Below are 20296 nucleotides of genomic sequence, written 5' to 3'. Positions count from 1 at the left end.
TATTTGCTAAATACATTAAAAATATATTTGAGGGGCACTGAAGCATAGCTTTATCTTCCTAGAGTAAATATTTAAAAAATTAAATGGAATATTAAAAAGCTAGCCCCTTTAAGTATCCAAAATAGGCTTAGCTCTATCACTAGAAATAAAATGATGGGGAAAATGAGAACCCTCCCGCTCATAAAAAGTGTATAAGTTATATCCTCATCAGTTCATATTATATTTACAGATACTGTATTTTATTCCTAAGAAAAATTCATAGAAAATGAGAAGTCTATTATTTAAAATGTCTTTCTCCTTTATAAATTATCAAACAACATGCACAGTATGTTTAGTTTTTCAATTTCCAGTACAAAACACTGAAACTTAGGTTACCAGGGTTTATTTCACAAACAACTTCAAATGTAGGAGTTAGTAACTGAATTAATAATTTAGAGTAATTTAGAGTAACTAAAAAGTTATTTCTAATGAGGAAAAAAGTATACAATACCTTCTGATAGTGTAAAAACTTATCTATGCAATAATGATTGATTTCTTTTCATAGAAATGAATACTTCTTCAGTTTCAGACCACCAATTTTAGGCTTAGAAAGTCTGGATTCAGAACTAGATTGAATATATGGGGACCTATTCAGTTTCTTTGGGAACAGCTGTTGCTATGAGTGCAAAGCCATGTGATCGTTGAGATTATTTAATATAATGGTGCATTTTGGACAAAATACCTTTAATATATCAGAATATAAATAACCATTTAATGAACAAATAAGCTAAGAAAAATCATACCATACTAGCAAACTGATGCTCTTAATTCATTAATTCAATTGATGCTCTTAAAATATTCTATAATTATCATGCAAAATATTCCGATTATACAGTGAAGGGAATCTTTGCAAGTTTATCTAGATAGTTGTATCATTTATCTATTTCTTATGAAAGCTTCCAAACTGAGCATTCAGTAATATGAACTAATAGAAACTAAAAAAAGACTGTGGATTTTTAGGCTATATATATCAATGGTATGTCTCAAATCAATAAGAAGGATATTATAGTAGGTAGAAAAATATTGTTTAAAAGCAATTTGATCACAAACAAATCCAAGCACACAGCTTAGTGGACTCTTCAATAAAACATTATTGGAAATAAAGTACTTATTTTGGCAATGAAACACTGTACTCTTTTTGTTATTAAAAATAAATCAGTAATTTTACACTAGGCTGTATATTTAGATGTGCCAGCACCTCAACACATTTGAATAAGATACTATTTTAAATAAGCTATGTTTATAAACTAAGTGAATAAATAAATATTATTTTCCAAAACATGTTACATTAACTTCGTGCTTCAGGTGAATGCAGTCCACAATTTTATTTTTTCTTTAGAAGAGCCTATAAAATTCAATGCATCCTAAAGTTCTTTAATCTAACTTCAGATAAAAGAAATAATGATGAAATTCAGAACCATTTTATGGAGAAATGACTCAAGAATGTTAGTGCTCACAGTGCATCATCTTAAAACTTTACCTTTGCTGGATCCACCATAAAGCCAGGATCTAAAAGACCTCCATCGCTGTGATCATGATCCACCTCATACATGTTGTAAGATGGATTGCCGATTTCTACATTTATTCCTCCATTGATAATAGGTTGTCTTCTTATAGTTTTCGTCCTAGAATAAGTGAACATTGTGTGAGTTGTCTAAATATCACAATGTGGTGCATGAAACTGTCGTATTTGTAGATTTAATGACATTTTAATATAACTGACGGAACATTCTTAAATAAAATACACTGAAAATAAATGACATTTATTGATTCACAGAGGAACAAAAGCTCTGAATGTAATACATTATTTTCCCAAATTATTTAGATTTAACAGTAAAAAATGCACTTGGAACATATTCCTTGTAAATAGCTAATACCACATTAGTTGAAACTGAATATTCACTAATCAATTGCCCTTTAAAATTCTACTTTCTCCCTTTCGTTCCTGAAAAACGTCTATAAAAAAATAGTGATAAACTTTCAATCCTCAAGTCACGTGGCTAAAATCCTCTTTTACATAATTCAAAAACGGACTCGCGGGGTTTCCCTGGTGGCGCAGTGGTTGAGAGTCCACCTGCCGATGCAGGGGACACGGGTTCGTGCCCCGGTCCGGGAAGATCCCACATGCCGCGGAGCGGCTGGGCCCGTGAGCCATGGCCGCTGAGCCTGCGCATCCGGAGCCTGTGCTCCGCAGCGGGAGAGGCCACAGCAGAGAGAGGCCCGCGTACCGCAAAAAACAAACAAACAAACAAAACAAAACCAAAACAAAAAAAAAAACGGACTCACAAACTCTAGCTTCCAGATAATAACCCCACAGACAACTCACTCCTTATAGATCTTTTAACTGCATATTCAAATAAGTTGAAATAATGATACTTCCAGTAATATATGAAATCAACAAATATGTAATCTGTGAATAAAATGTACAATTTGTGACATACAATACATAGCCATTATCATTTTATTGACATTACTAATCTTACACATTAATATTACAAAATGCTCTTTAGAGACGCTTGCTATTTCAAGGAAAAACTACCACAAATGTAAAATTCTATTGAATGTTTAATAACTCCCTTGTTATTTTTGTTGGAATATGCAAATGCAGCCATTCCATCAATATAACAAAAGGGAAAGGTTGTCTAAATTATAATCACTTAAAATGAAGTAGAGGGATAAAATGGTTCAAAAAACATAGAATTCAGCAGTTAGAATATGTAAATCATACTTTAAGAAATTTTCTTAAAAAAAATCGGTTTCTGTAACTACTTGTGTAATTTATTTACTCGAACCTTGCATCTTACCTTCTTTTTCTTTTACAAAGCACTAAACCAATTACCAAGGTGGTTATCAAAGTCACCAAGAGGACGAGAGGCACAATGATGGCTATGCTTCCTGAAAAAGAAATGAATGAATAGATGAACGCATAAATAAAATGAAGACAAGACTGATATAACTGAACACTTTATTACACCAAATCATTTGACAACTGACATAATAAAAATAAAGCTTAGGCCAAATGTCTATATTCCTAGTTTATAACTACATTACTGGAAAATCACTTTCTTATTAAATACTTGATCTGCTGGAAATGTTTCTTTAGATATCCTTCATTTATATGTTACCATTAAATACCTTGAGGTTAGAAATACTGACTTTGTCAGTCTGACTCTGATTCTCACCAGACACATTTATTTGCAATGACATAAGTAAAGAAACTGTGACTGAACACACATTTCCACAATTTCCCTGGCCATATTTCCACCCTTAGTTTTTTTCCTTTAGCTATAAATACTCCCTGGCCATGAGTACATGTGGCAAGTTAGATGGCAGTCTGGTAAAACAAAAGAGGTAACAGTTTTGGATTTGGATGGACATAGGCCTAAATATCAGTTTCACCACTTACCTGAAGTGAGACCTTGGAAAAGTTATTTAAAATTTGAGGCTCATGCTCTTTACCTGTTAAAATAGAGACACGAAGACCTACCACATAGGGCTCTTAGCTTGACTCAACAAAATAGGGGGACAAAGTGGATTCTCTTTCTCAAATTCCAGTTCCAGAATATTTTCAGCAAACCACATTTAAGTGTTTGGCTTATGTTGTAAATGTCCACTTTCCCTCTTTATAAGAATGATCTAGGTTGTATCACTCATCTTCAAAATGGAATAACAGATCTATGGAATAGATTTTCAAAAGTGGTCATAGAAAGTGGTTAGTTTTTATGCAGCTGAGCACAGGGGAGAAGTAAAACTGAGGAGAACCTCTGCCCTGCCCTCCATTTCTAGGTTGGCAATAAGAGCAATCTTTTTTTTCTAAAGAAGAAGGAGACGATACCCTTTAACTGATGATGCGATCCACAGTGAGATACACCTAGGGTCATATGTCACTTATGCAGGAAGAAAACTGAATGCAAGCGTTGCCTAATAACAGAGAGTATTAAGAAGCTCTATCAAGTACCTAAATCTCATGTTTCCAACAGACAAATATCTAGTGCCCATAAGACAAGTCTTTGTCTATTTGGAATAAGTATCTCATTGATTCTGTCAAGTCAGCTTAATCATTGGCTAAACTGAGAAACACAGCAACACCCAAACTAATTGAAATTTAATGTGAGGATCTTGAATGGTTCAGGAATGAAACGTTAATAGTTATTAAATATATGAATTTTTCTCTGCATATACATGTATATGTAAAATACTGTGGTAGAAATTAATGGTAATATTAAGCATGATAAGCAGCTGCTTAGGGAATTTAAAATAGAAATATAGATCAGTTTTAACAGCTCTAGCCACAGATATCTGTGTGAGGTAGTACATATTGCAGATCATTTACCAAAATACCAAAAAGTCTTTATTAAGGAAATGTCACATATAAGATAATCTTTCAATTTGGAACTTCAAAAATAACTTGACTAAAATGACCAAATAACTCTCTTCCATGCAAGAGAAAATATGGCTTGCCTTCTTTAGTCAGTTTCTGAAATGTAAACCTCATTTTATTTTTTTCATGCTGTTACCAGCACTATATGATTTAGTGAGTTTGATATTATATTACCTCCTTGGTTTTGGGAAAGTGAACTTTATATGAATGTGTAATTTATTAATAATTAATGTAAGTGGAGAATCTGGCACCTTGGATAGTAATTAACATTTGTTCACAAATTTTAAATACCAGTGAACAGCTTGATTTCTTCATAAACTGACTTCAACTGATTGATCACAACTTTATAAATATCCTCACTTCATCATTTATATTTTTTTCTGCTAAAATTTGTGGTAAATTTGTAGGTTTAAAATATATATCAATACTAGTTTTAAGGTATATAAAGTTACTTTCCCCTCAAATCAATTATAAATTATTTAGAATATTAGATTTTATTTGTTCTACATAGTTTCTTTTATTCTTATTAGGTAAAAATGCTGTTAATTATGCATGCTAGAAAACAAAGAACTTTGTTTTTCTTTTTCCCATGACAGATGGCAGTTCCAATCCCTCACATTACAGCCCTCTGTTTAAGAGCCTAGCATTCTTATATGTTTATATAAGCTATCAAGGTGACTGCGATAATGCTCAGTATAGCCAATAAATAATAAAGGGTGGCAATTTGGCAAGTTTTTCTTTATTTTTTGTAAATTAGTTTATATTCATAGAAACAACTAGCAAATATATATATTTTTAGAATATAGTATATTTATCAAAATAAGCATTTTTTCCAAGCAGTATATACAGCAGTAAATATCATATTGTAACATATAACAATCAAGATCTATTGTAGGTGATATTTTTAATAGTATATTTTTGGTGGACTGTTCTAAACAGATTAAAAAAAAACACACTCTGAACTTGTTATTGAGTGGAGGGGAAATCTCAACAAACTTCTCACAGAAAATAGAGCCAGTCTTTCTTTGCCACATTGTTCTGTAGCCTCATTATAAAATGCTTTTCCATTTGAAAGAAGAACTGGCTTATCAGATTGTTATGTTGAGGAGACCCCTTCAATGGGAGAGGCAGTACAGCATCACAGTTGATATAATAGATTCTGGAGCCAGGCTACCTCAAATTTGAATCTCAAAGGTCAAATCTCAGCTTACTAGCAACATGCGATTGGGCAAATTTATATTCTTTGAGTTTACACATTTATAAAATGAGTGTTATCATTAATATATACCTCATAGTAATGTAAATAGAATTGTGTCTATTACACAGAAAGTGCTAATACATGTTTATTAACTAATTCAAAATACATATTGCCATATGACTCTGTGTATGCCTCTATGTTGCACTTTTCACCATATGTTGTAGAGGTCAGTTTATTTGTAACTGGAGGGCATAAGCTATCTATCTTTGTTTTGCAGATAGCACAGTGCCTAGGATATCATAGGGACTATACATTCAGTTCTCATTTAGCAGATATATTTTAAGTGTTGCTATACTCCACACACTCAACATTTACTCTACTTTGCACTGGGGATAGAAATGTCCCTCCTCTCATCTTGTTTGACGTATATTAGAAGATGACAAACACATGGGTTTATTTAGCACAGTGATAAGCTCTACCCTAGTGAAAGTATGTATTGCTCTGAAAACATAGAGGAGTAGTATCCGGCTAGATCTGGGATAGAGGAGGACGACTGGTGTGCCTTTGAGACCTGAGGGATGAGTTCCATGAAAGAGAATGCAGGTTGAGTGGAGGAGGAGATATTGAATTAACCTAGGGAGAGAAATATGAAAACCTGGAGGAGAAAAGATCAAGGAACAACAGTCTGAATGGAGAGTAGAGCAGAGGGTGGTAGAAGGAGATGTGGCTGTAGAGGAAAGCAAAGGGGATGTTAGGAAGGGCTGTGTAAGCTACATAAATGAGCCGGGAATTTATGCTATTAAAAAACAGGATGATGTTGAAGGAAATTTAGGAAGTCATATTTATGGACTATATTGTCTAACTTAACTTAAAAAAGAAGGAAGGTTAAGAGTGACACTTAAGTGTTTCTTGGATAACCAGGTAGATTTTCCAGCTATGTGTATAGACAGGAAGGCAAAACAAGGTGTATAAAAATGGCTGGTTGAGTGGGAGAAGGGGATGAGATCATTTTGGGAAACACGGAGCTTCAGATTCCTGTAGTATAGAGATATAGATATATAGATATAGACAGAGATGACATCAATATGGATATAGCAGTTGTGCAGTGGGATATGTGTCTCAGCCTCAGAAGAGAAACCAGGATTGAGGACAGAAATTTGGGAGTAATTAACGAAGAGTTGAAAACCGAGATCAAGGAATTATGGATTGCCAAGGAGAATATATGTAGTGGTATGTGGAAAATGAGATAACTAGAAGAGATAAAAAAGAAGTATCTCACAAAGAAGACAGAGTTGTTTCAAGAGGTTGGGAGGGAAACCAGTAGAGTTTACTATCATGAAAGTTAAAGAAAGAATTTTTTGTTTATCGAAGTTATAGTAGAAAAATATAAGCATAAATTATATCATTACAATTGACCTCTTTTGACTTGCTGCTATATATTCTGCTCTTAAGTTTATGTTTACATATATGTATAAATGTGTGTCTCTCTCTCTATATATACAGTGATTTGGATGATGTTTCTTAAGCATTTTGATAAACTGTTATTTTAAAAATCATAAAGAACATATCATGTTCCAAACTTAGCAAAGATTATCCTTCCAGTGATCTTTGAGAGGCTGCTTATCATCCTGGTCATGTATAATCATCCTCACTTTGTACTACTCTCACTCTTGTCCCCTTGGTGTCAGTACACTGATTTTCTTTCAATCCCTTGAACATGTTTAGCTCTTGCCTACTCTAGCGTTCTTGTATCTGCTGTTTCTTTTGTTTGAAATATACTTAGCATCTCCTCCCCTTTTTAATCATTCAAGTCTGAGCTTAAGTATCACCATCTCAGAGAAATCACTCCTGACCTCAGTTCTCCCCTAACATTCTCTATTTCTGTATCTTTTTTATTTCCTTCACAGATCCAATCAAGACTCATAATTATTTTCTACGTGTTTACTTATTTGCTTGCTTTCTTGTTTAACTATTTTTTTTATCCCTGTGGTACCTCAGTTTCATGAGAAGAGGCACTGACTATTTTTTTTTTTTTTTTTTTTTGGCGGTACGCGGGCCTCTCACTGTTGTGGCCTCTCCCGTTGCGGAGCACAGGCTCTGGATGCACAGGCTCAGTGGCCATGGCTCACAGGCCCAGCCGCTCCGTGGCATGTGGGATCCTCCCAGATCGGGGCATGAACCCGTTTCCCCTGCATCGGCAGGTGGACTCTCAACCACTGCGCCACCAGGGAAGCCCTGACTATCTTATTCACTGATTCATCCCTGGGATCTAGACATTACTTGACACTTAGTAGAGGCTCAATAAATACTTGCTTTTGGATAATTAGGATAGAGGTATTATTTTGTTGCCTTTTTCTCTATATATTTGCAATTTATAGTTATATTTATAATTCCTTGGTATAACATAATTAATTTTTTTTCTGTTTTAAAACATGATGGTATAAAAGACATGAGGATAAAGTAGGAAAATAGAAGATATGAATAACCCCCTAACAGATATCACATTTCTGTTGCCACTACAGTAAAATACAGCATCATTACGTTACTGCCCCACAAATGCTGAGTATATTTTTATCCTCCTTAAATTTAGCAGATATGAATAGCATAATCCAAACATTGAGCATCCACTCCCTTAAAACTTTAGGTAAATCTAAAACAGGAGTATAAAATAAATATTTAATCAACCTTAGTTTAAAACTCTTCTAAATAACTTCAGAAAAGTTTCTGCTTTTTCAAGTGGAAACTAAGCAGAAAGTTCTAGAATAATAGATCCACTTAATTCCACAGGCAGGCTGATCTTTAGATACTTTAAACCGCAAGGGGCAGAGAACATCAGTATGACTACTCAGAGATGATTAAGAAAGCTGCTCATCAATTAGAAAGGTAAATCTCGTGCCAGTTGATAGCAGTTAGGCTGAGAGAGGCAGTCTATTCCTGATTGTGTCAAGGTCCAATGATTATGGAATGCTTCACTGTAAGTGGAAATGCAGATTTGAAAACACATTCCTAAAGTATCCATCTTTCTTATTGAACAGATTACTTTTGCCCAAGTTCGGGGAACATTTGACAACCATTCAAAACCACTGGAGTTTACCTGAGAAAATAAAAATAGCCCTCCTACCTTAGGAAGGATCAGTTTAACTACCTTTTCTCTCCTTTCAGAGTTACTGAGGCAAGTTTCTCTAAGCGCAAATGTCTGATAAGTACCTTTTAACAGAGTCATTATGTGGTCAACTTTGCTCAAATCTGAGATAATTTGACATTTGCATAGCTAATAGCCCTTTCAATGTGCATTGATACTTCCATTAAATGTAATGACTTTAAATCAGTGATGGAAGAAAGAGCATCAGAATCTTTGGAAAAAGGGTTACAACTACTTGCAACTCCTCCTTCCATGTGATAGTTCCTATTTTAGAACTGTTGCATGTAATTAGAGGCATTTTTCTTATAAGGGAGCTTGTTGCTAATGCAAACGGTTGGCAACATCACCTTTCAATAAATACATCTGGCACACCCCTCCTCAAAATCATCTTCCAAACACGAAACTTTCCCTTGTAAATGGACCTTATACATAAATTGAAAATTCAATTGACATTCTACTCTGTTTCCTTCTTTCAGAAAATTTTATCAATATTTAAAATTGTTTTGATTCTCTAAAAGACTAAGTTTTTAATTTATCTTAGATAATTGAGAAGTTATCATAAAAGAAAGCCTAAAGTACCATGACTTCATTAATTCTCAACTTATTACTTCAGTATGTTTTACTGGTTGGTAACTCAAATGCATTTTTTCATTACAAAAATGCTCTTAATGATGGTTGAGTCTTATGACTGGTTCACAAAATCATATAAATTAGTATTCCTCCAGAATTGTTAGTACTAATGTCAGTATGATCCTGGAAGAGAGAGAAGAGAGTATTTTTTTCTTTTGCTCTTCTTCTGCAATATCAAGTTAGGCAAGGTATATTTTTCCACAACTCCTATATTTTATGAATCAATTCCTCAAATCCTAGTGCCCTATTCCTACAACTACGTGTCCATAGTTTTGCTACAGTATTCTCCCTTCCCTTCCTAAAGACAACACACAAATTCTAAGGTAACACCTTATGCTCCACGACCAGAATCACGCATCTCACTTTTCCAAATGCAAAGACTCATTTCTGAGGTTATTTATTCTCTACCTATTTGCCATTTTTCAAAGATGGTCATCCTTACTAGCCCAAGTTAATCTCTAAATGGTGGAACTTTAGACAATGTCACTTGAAGAATTTCAAGCAATGATAAATTATTTGGGGACAGGCACAACAAACAAGTAGATCAGCAAACACTGGGAGCCTATGTCTAAGGTACAAAAATCATATACTTTTGATTTTGATAATGTCTTTCTTTTTTCACGAATTCCATAGTATATTTTTTGTTTGTTTTCATGTATGCTCTCTCACCAGCAGTGAAAGACTAGAGAAAAATTGCTAAGTAAGCATTCATAAATCAGAGGTATTATTTTTTCTCTTCAAGAGTATATTTACCCACTTGATAGTTATTCCAGATTTCTCAAAAATTTTCCACTCATTAGTGATAGTATGTGTGAATTGGGAAACTTTATGTAAGACTTTTGTTGTGAAAATCTTTATAAAATCATTTAAAATTGTTGGAACACACACACATAGACACAAAATATTGATGTAGATAAAATTTCATATCAGGGACCTGTCCTAAGACTACAGCTACACACACAAAGAAACTTATAAAATGTTGCTATATTTTAATATACTTCAAAACCAGTACTTTAAAGATAAGGAAGCAATGAATCAACTATGCTCCTTATTAAAAATTGCTTGTTAACATACTTCATCACTTTGAGACTAATCAAGTTTGTTTTTCCACAACACACTGAATGCACTTCAAGAAAAATACTCTAATTAAAACATGAAATTACTTTTCTTCCCCAAGCATTCTCACATCCATTGTGATATTTGCAGCCTTTGCAGCTGACGCACATTTCCGAAGAAAAGCTTAAGCTAGGTTTACAGATGTGTGTTCTGAAAACTGCCAAAGTTTGAGACGAACTCTCACAGCCTAAAAGAGCACATAACGCTGGATCCTGTCACCAGGTGAGAGTTCAGTGCTTCTTCTTTCAAAAAACATATGGATTGCAGATCTCTTGCAAAATTCCATAAAGGAGATTTTCCAAGACTCAATTCCCACAATAATGGTATAAAAAGAAAACAATGCTTTCTATACTATGTGGAACACCCAAGATATTAATCTGAGAAACTTACTTGTGCTGATATGATCAGATTTGCTGCTCTTTGGGGCCGGCCTCTCACACTGTGTGCCTGACCAGTTGGTGGAACATCTAGAAAGATAAAAACAAACAAAAAAATCAGTGAGTAACAAAACCCACAAGTCTGCTAATGTAGTAACTTTAACCAAATGAAATGAAGGAAGAGCCTGCTATCATAGATTCATGAATTTTAGAGATTTCTGCTAATTTCCTGCATATTGTCAGTATGCTGAGGGTAACTTCAATTGGACTTCACTTGTTAAAATACTTTTTAAAAGTTAAGTTTATAGTCATTTTTCTTTATTCTGTTAAACTTAAAATTGGCATATTTTATAACAAAACTGAAATTTTAATTAAGAATTGAGATTAATTTGAGACGTACTGAAAATTATGCCACTATAAAAATTGAGTTTGCCTGTCAAGCAAATCCTTCTTTACTAAGTTTCTGTGATTTATTTTTTCTGGTTCTAAATTCAAAGTGGAACTAACAACTAAACAGCAAATGGTCATATGTCTCATAGTTCAAACTGCACAATTTTTACTCTTTTAATCAGAGACAGGGAAATATAGTGCTTTCCCATTTAAGATCATGCTTCTATTCCCATGAAATCAAGACAATATGCCCAAGTTTTCATTCAGAGAAGTTGTCTTTCCCATACAGGAACCATGACATTATGATGGGAAGTCTCGCAGAGGATTAAAATAATAGATTTGATTAAAATCCTTCATTTAAACATAAATCACAACCATATAATTAGCTGATTATATCAAAATAAATGCTGGAATGGTTTTAGCTATGTTTGAACGATGTCTGCTGGCTAACACAAGATGCCTCCATGCATCTGTCAGAGGAAATCCATAGAGAAACAATTTAATTGGCTTCCGTTCTTATTTAAAATGACTGTCAAATACCACCACATCACAAGTAGTTGTACACAGTAAAAGAACCGCTTCCAGAACTATTCTAAGTAGATATCTTTGGGCATGGTGGCCAAACTAAATAACTGCCATTTCTGGGTCTCTTCCAATTCTGTCATAGCCAATTCAAGTAGCTGAAGCTGTTTGGGAACTAGGCTTCTATGATGCCATGTGAATTATTTGTGGTATTTGTGAAGACAGTATCGGGTGTCCTAACACAAGGGCAAAATCTCATAAAGTCATCATATTGACAAACTCAAATTACAAAAAGAAAAATTTGTTTCATAAAAGCATACATTAACTTCAGAATAATTGACAGCAATGTTACTATTCAAGAATATAGTTATTTGATTAATAATGATATTATAAAACTATGAGTATGGATCATGATTTCAATGAAAATTAATATCATTATATTATTATTAAGTCATCACTCATGCATTATCCTGATTTTTTATTTAGATCCTTTATAAAAAGCTTACATATATATTTTCTATACATCACATTTATTATATACCATACTACAAGTAAATCATTAAAATAGGTAAATAAATTTTAAGGCCAGGTCTATGACGCTGTCTGTATTACTGAAGTGAGGTAATGAAATGAGCATATTTCAAATAATTATAATAAAGTGAATGACCAATAAAATCATTGATTTAAAAAAATCAGTTTTCTCCCTTAATTGTGGTTTTGCAGTTGAATGTTCTAGAAAATTGGTCCAGTTCTTCAGTTCCTAATTCTTGACACAGTCCAAAGATAAATTAAAATAAGATGTTTAGGCAAATTTTGCAAACTTCGTTAGAATGAATCCTAATCATTGCAAAAGTCTTTTTGTTCTTTGTAGCTTTACATTTGTCAAATCTTTCTAATTGACCACTGAGGATATTTTACATGCTCCAGTGAAAAAAATAATACTGATTGCTTGGTAATTTTATTATATAACTGATGTGTACAAAGCTATTTTAAAATTAAAATATCAAAATTTGCTCTTTACATTACCTCCTTTGAAATAACAACAGTAACAACAGCAACATAAATCAGGTTCATGTTAAGCAAGAGAAATGATCTGAGATATATTTTGTTGTGTTAATAGAGATAAGAACCTCTGGGGCTCATCATAACACTGAGATGCTTGGAAGTCAGAAAATGGAATTGCTCAGGAATTGGAGGAATAAATGCTAATTGATAAGATGTTCTGATATGAGCATCATGTGTTTTAAGTATTTTAGGAAGTTATTAAAAATATGCCTTTAGAACTCCAGAAGGGCAGAGAGAGATTTTTAAACAAAGAATATCAGGATACTGTGATTTTTATTCCAAACTCTGAAATTATTTAAGTAGGACAGGTGGTATTTATTAACAGTATTGAGTAATTTTCTGTTTTATCCATAGCTTGGAACCCAGTATTTATATTAGATAAAATATATCACTTGCTAGTGGTCATGATGCTCCTCTCTTTTGCATTGTGGAAGCACACTTAACTTCTTAGCTTTCAGGGAGTATTTTGTTTATTACATACTGGAAATAACTCTCAAAGACTGTGCTGGAGAAATAATTTTAACAGTTCTGCATCTTAATCAACTGATGATCATCTTGCAATTTTCCCTATACTCCTTATAAAATAATGTTTTATGGCCAAATATAAAATATGTTCCACTTGTCTACATTAGCTCCAGTTTAAAAAAAATAATCTCTTTTGAGATATTAAATCAAATAAAAGTGATTATTCTTGTTGCCTACCTTACAAAACTACAACTTAAGGCATTTGCTGCTCCACAAGTACTTCCTCCAATAGTTGATTTAAGACGAAGTATTTTTACTGTCTTTATAGAAATTCATAAATCTTCATTCTCTGAGTAGACTACAGTGATCAAAGCCATTAATGGCAGATCATTTAAGAATTGAAATGTGTGTGAATCATCAAAATTTCCAGCCAAATTCCCCACTGAATTATTTGCATAATCATGCTGACTATAATAATTTCTGGCATCTGTGTCTTTGTCATTGTTCCTCAAGAAAAATCCGTAGTCCATGCCCTAGTCATCTTTAATCTGTACTGTTGCAATCTACTGCTCCCTGCTATTCATCCCTGGACAATTATCTTTGAGTTAGTCCTGCATGGTCCTCCCAAGAAATCTTATTTTTTTTTTCTTACCATCACAAACATCTGTATATCCTTCCTTTTAAATTTATTCTACAGTTATTTCCCCCACTGTGCTTTACCCTAGGACAACGAAAATCAGCTTCTTTTTCTTATGTGTTTGATCACTGTACCACTCTGAATTATTTAACTTTTTAAACACTTTTATGAATTTCGGATTCATGAAAGTATTGTTGGATCATGGATAGGTAGATAGAAAGATAGATAGATTCTTATTTATTCAAACAATTGTTTATCCTTCTCTTTTCACATTATCGTACGAAGATATTTGCTTCAAAAGCAGTCTTTTTGATTTCTCCCCTTCTCTCCAAGGCCAGTGACATTGAAAAGAAAGATTGTTTATCGTTATATTGTTTTCCTAATCTTATTCTTCCCTTTATGTTCTAGGTTAGACTAATGATTATCAAACTGAAAAATGTGTTAAAGTTGAAATTCTGGAGGCCCATACACCAGAGATTTTCATTAAGCAGCTTGGAGCTGTGGCCAGAAATCTGCATTTTAACAAAATAAGCCTGATGCAAATACTTCACAAATCACACTTCAAGAGATATTTGAGATAAATTATTATGTTCCCACAGATTTTGTTCTTATACCAAATATTGTTCAATCATTTAAAAAAAATTTAGGATAGGAATAATAGTATGCATGTCCAGCAAGACTGTTCAAAAGGTTAAATGACATTGGTAGAAGTTCTTAACATAGTATTTGAAAGTAACTGAGTGGATTTTTGTTTGGGGTAACTAATTCTCATCTGAATGTTACTATATGAAATGCTTGGATAGTTAACTTATTGTGTTCTTCAACAGTGTGTGCAATTATTGTATAGTTACAATATTCTATATTTCAATTGTAATTTTCTGTAACAGGGGGAGTACCTTTGTGTAAAGGCAATAGTGTAGCATATATTACTATGAAGCACAGTAAATATTTTTGGAATATCAAAATAAGTTTAGCATATATAAGGGAATAAATATATAATCTTTAAAAAGAAATAGTTTTTACAATACAAGCATAAATATAAGACATATAATTAAACTGTCCAAAACAATGAGAACTCTGAAGTAGCAGAGAGATTTTACAAAAGGAATTGAAATCAGATATAAAATACTGGAAGTTTATTAAAATCTTAGGTATTGTCTTTCACTGTAATAATGATCAACTTACGTGGACTACTCATGTCATTTTGTGGAAATGTCGTCTAGAGTCACTTGCTTTGGGAGGACTTCAAAATAAAATAATGAGATTAATATCTGCTTCCTCTTTTCATCAAATTTAAAGGTCATGGAACCCTTCTGACCAAAGCGGAATTCAAAGGTAAACCTTAAAGCAATTTGAAATTGAATTTCTCCTCTTATATGCTAGGCTGCCGTTATTAACTATGATGATGGAGACATTCAGAATGAAATATCTTTTAATATACCCTTTTCTTTCTACACACAGGGAAAAAAAAATATGGCACAAGGGATTAAAGGAGCCTTAGAAAACTTGTGCAGAGTGCCATGCATGTTTCAGTGCTCCAAAAAGATCATTCAATAAAAATAAAAATATGACTACATTTTGTGAATCAGATTTATAAAAACAGTATTTTCATACAGTGATGAAAATTCAAACATTAAAAGTCAGTTGCAAATTTTTTTTTTCTGATTAATTCTGAAAATTTCACTCTTTTGGTGGAAGAACATGACTACATTTGCATGGCATTCTTAACTTTAAAGCTTTACACCCTATGTAGCTCCCAGCACTTTTTTGCCCCCCTCTTCTTGCAGACTGCTGTATTGCAAAATGCAAAAAGTTTTATTGCATTTGGAAAGGATATTTATTCACCAGTTTGTTAACTTGACTTAACATTTTTTCATCTGTTATTGTTTCCCAATTTTCTGAGAATAAAATTATTTCATATATACATAAAGATTTATACTTTTTTAACATGCTTCAAAAATTTTCTATCCTACCTTTGATATAAAATTTTGTATAAAGTTCAATTAACATTTGTTCAACTTTGTGCCAGGTCCCTAGGATAAGTGTTTTCATATGAAAAATATTCTTATTCAGCTTCTATAATAACCCATGAGTTGGAATTATTCATCTTATGAAATGGAGAAGTGTGTGTTCAAATGATTCTCCTGAAAAATCATAGCTAATAAGAGGTAGAAATAAAATGTGGAGTTATTATGATCCTTCTAATTCAACGCAGTAGTAGGAAAAATGCTTTCCTTACTCCCTCATGCCCAAGAGAGTACAGTCACTTAATAAGAAAGTAGAAATATTATCTGAACAAAGGAAAATCAGTGCATTTTCTGAGTAGTAAAATTGTTAAAATTACCACACTGGCTCAGACCTGTGGTCAATAATGCCTGATATTCTGTCTCTGGTAGTGACAGTGAGGGACATGTTATAGAAGGGTGTTAATATCCTTCTTGATACCAACTTCACATTTTTGTGTTGATTCCAAAATACTGTAGATGTGTTTAAAACACCTTTAAAGATCCAAGATCCATCAATTATAAATTCATCTATATTATTACTCAGTACAATTTTGAACTTCCACAACAATTCATTCTATATTTCATTCATTTGGTAGATATATATATATATGTGTGTGTATATATATACACACACATATATATATACACACACACAGTTTTGTACTACAATTTCTATTTATTTAGCACTATTCTCTATCAAAATTTGACTGTTATTTCTAACATAGAAATAGCTAGGTATCACCCTGCTTTGTTTTCTTCAAAAAGCTTAAGTTAGTATCTTAAATTTTTGTTTGTTGTAATAAGTATAATTGGTTCAACTCTATAATTATATATTATAATGCCTAGTTTTAAAATACTACATTAAATCATTGTGCTACCTAGTATTGATAAAATTAGTAAGACAAAGCTAATCTTACTTTAATATTAAGGACATTTGGTCAGAAAGAGTTTTTGATTTCTGAGAAGGGTTAATGTGATGAAGTAAAATAATAATGAGATGTTCAATAAACTCTGACCAACAATTATTTTAGGAAAAGTAAAAATTAATGAGGGGGCTTCTCTGGTGGTGCAGTGGTTGAGAGTCCGCCTGCCGATGCAGGGGACACGGGTTCGTGCCCCGGTCTGGAAAGATCCCACATGCTGCGTAGTGGCTAGGCCCGTGAGCCATGGCCGCTGAGCCTGCGCGTCTGGAGCCTGTGCTCCGCAACGGGAGAGGCCACAACAGTGAGAGGCCCGCATACCGCAAAAAAAAAAAAAAAAAAATTAATGAGAAATTTCAGTTGAAGAAGTGACCATGAAAGAAATAAAATTAACAAAGTGCATTATTTAAAGTGATTGTTTTAAGAAGGAGAAATATAAAAGATAAAATCTAGTTTGCCAAGAAGTTATCCATAAAAGGAAGTTTGTTAAGATTGGCTGGTTTAAGTTAGAAATGTTTAAACACAAAATTCTACGCAGTCCACCTGAGCAGAAATGGCCACTAAAGTGTGAAATGATGACTCAATAAATATTAAAAAAAGAACAAAATCTCTAGTAATGTAAAACTTTTATTATCTAGATATTTTCCAGGAAATTTTATTAAAAGCAGATCTGAAAGGTATAAAGTGTTTTTTGCAGAGTGAGTAGATGATTTCTACTTAAATTAATATGTTACATGCATCAACTCAAAAGGAAAAGGAATAATCATAAAATTAGTATTAAGTAATATGGTTGATAAAATTGAAGACATAAATGTAGGGTATTACATTAGAAACGGTGGTTATAATTCTATAGCTGAAAGTGGGAAGAAAAGCAATGTATGCTGTAACACAAGTGGAAAGTTCTGTCTACATGATCACGATGAATGACCAATTCCAAAACTGGCTTAAGAACATATCAAGCCATGGGGACTGGGAGGTGGGGTTGGAAATCTCCATGCTTAGTGCCATGCAGACAAAGTGACCAATCTTATACCTGAATGTTTTATGTTTTAGCACAAAATAAGAGTAAACAATAAGGAATTTTTCTATGAAAACGTAATGACTATTCTTCCTAGTTCATAGGGTTTCTGTGGTGCAACATGGTAAAATCTGAAACAATTTATAATGGCAATATCTGGCATAGTCAACTGCAGTTATTAAATATCGTTCAAGGCATATTAGTCCTATACAAATTTGGGGCAATGGTAGGGATATCAGAAAGTGTTAACAGAAGGTTTTGAGACCGTGAATGTCTTTATAAGTGAGATATATAACTTTAATTCTCTAGAAAATATTTATTTTCAGTTGTAGTGCACATATGCTGAGATATTGATATTAGCCACTTTAATTTATAGTCTAAATCATTGGGAAATAATTCCTATATACAGATAGTCACCTCCTTTCTGATACTTCAGTATAGCCTTTGTTCTAGTTACAAGATTTTTACATATCCACCAAAAGGTAACACTAAAGGTTTCTAGAGGCAAACATTTTTAATTGATAAAGGTACACTGTATCAGTATTGATACCACCTTCCCAATTACCACCATTCAGCCTTCCTCAAAATCTAGGACCTGCATTTCACAAGTTTTAAAAAATTTTTAAATTGTTTTAAAACAAAACAAGCAATCAAAAAAAGAGTAAATGAAAAAAATTGAAATGACTTGCTAAAATCAAGTGTCAGCATGAATTAACAAATTTGTCTACGCTGCATAAATGTCAATTAGTCATAAAACACTCACCAGATTTGTTCAACACTTATAGGAACATGTTGCAAACAGAAACATCTGAAGGCTTATGACAAAAGATGGCCATTAACACACACTTCTTTCCTAATCCAAGTATTATATTACTTTCCTGACTCAAGGTGAGAAGGTTTATGCAGGCAGTAGTCTCAAAATTGATTCAGGAAGTTTAGATAAATATCTTCAATACATCTAAAAGGCTATAGAATATTACAGTAGTATTTTACATTATGGAGAATTGCCATTTGGGGTCAGTTATAAATACCTTTATTTATTTGATCCACATACAATCATAAATATGGTACATTCTATTTTTGCATTTCTCTATTTATATATGCATTTATAAATCTCTAAATATGCCTTTGCCTATGACTATGCTAGACTGATTAATTAAAGGTAGGGGTAATCTATTATTCATTTTTATATTTCTTCATTTCTTGAGCACATGGTCAGTATGTAGGTTTGGTCAATCAATATGTTTGTTGTTTGTTAAAATGAATGAACAAATGCATGAAGGCATGGAGGATGCATGGTTGAACTCATATGAATACACATACATGTGTCATATCCCATTCTATGAAGAATATATAGCTCCATTCATAAGTGCATGTTTTCAGCTAGTTACCAGTCATTTCTCACTGAAAAGAATATTGATCCACTATGAAAAACACTTAACATGTAAGAACCACAGTAATAGGTAAATATTTTCTTCCTTTCTTCCTTCCTCCCTCCTTTCCTCCCTCTCTTCCTTCCTCCCTCCCTCCCTCCCTTTCTTCTTCTTCATTAATCTATTTATTAATTCTTCCTTTTACAAAATTAGATGATCACATTTTAGCGACTTGGACATGTAAAATTTTACTTATTCAATGTTGTAAATTGTGTGACACTTCCGTTCTTGTCCCACGATGCAGCTAACTAAGAAACGTTTATCTTCTTTCCCTGACAAAAATTCTAAAGGCATTTGCCTGATGGGTAAATTGACATGGAAACCAGTTTTATATAAAAATCATACGAACAAATATGTAGTTAAATGTAATTTAATTCAATTTAGTCATTTAAATAATTGTGTAAAATTAAAGTGCTGGTATGGTGTGACACAAATGGAATGTGTAAGTTTTGGAATTAGACAGAACTGTGCTGTAATCTAGTCTCCCCTCCTCACAAAGGATGGATATATCTTCTAGCAATTCACTCACTTTGGTTGTTTAGTTTATAATACAAGGGAGAGCAATACTCCCACTTTTGTCACACATTTCCCACAGATCTAGCCTCTTATGCTTTAACCTTTGTTTTCCCCTTAAATCCCCTTCCTTTCTTATTTTATATTTTATCTTTCTATTGTATGTTTTCCTTTTACTATCTCAAAATTTTTCTTCTTCCATCTTTACTTTGTTTCTTTTTTCCTCTCTTTCTTCCTTCCATTCTTTTTCTTTTTCCTTTTTGCAAGGCAAGTTGATCATTATAAAAGTTAAAAAAAAAAATTAGGCTTCCTGAAAGATTAAATGATACAATGTATGTAAAATTTACACACCCTCTAAGTTAATTTAACTCAAGTGATAAATAATACTATGAATATTAAATTTAAAGCTTGTACGTGGCACACCAATATCAATATAATTATAAT

The 20296-nt window shown here is 32.8% G+C and overlaps 1 protein-coding gene across 1 annotated transcript in view; it reads right to left on the bottom strand.

The window, feature by feature from the left end:
- LRP1B (LDL receptor related protein 1B) overlaps window positions 1–20296 on the bottom strand; it is a 1461391-nt gene that overhangs the window by 2158 nt on the left and 1438937 nt on the right. Inside the window, 3 exon segments of the mRNA XM_032636635.1 lie at window positions 1520–1664; window positions 2844–2934; window positions 10897–10973. Coding sequence (XP_032492526.1) covers window positions 1520–1664; window positions 2844–2934; window positions 10897–10973 — 313 coding nt within the window.

Source organism: Phocoena sinus, chromosome 7, assembly GCF_008692025.1.
Source record: "Phocoena sinus isolate mPhoSin1 chromosome 7, mPhoSin1.pri, whole genome shotgun sequence".
NCBI classification, from domain to species: domain Eukaryota; kingdom Metazoa; phylum Chordata; class Mammalia; order Artiodactyla; family Phocoenidae; genus Phocoena; species Phocoena sinus.
This window is presented reverse-complemented; position numbering and strand designations above follow the sequence as displayed.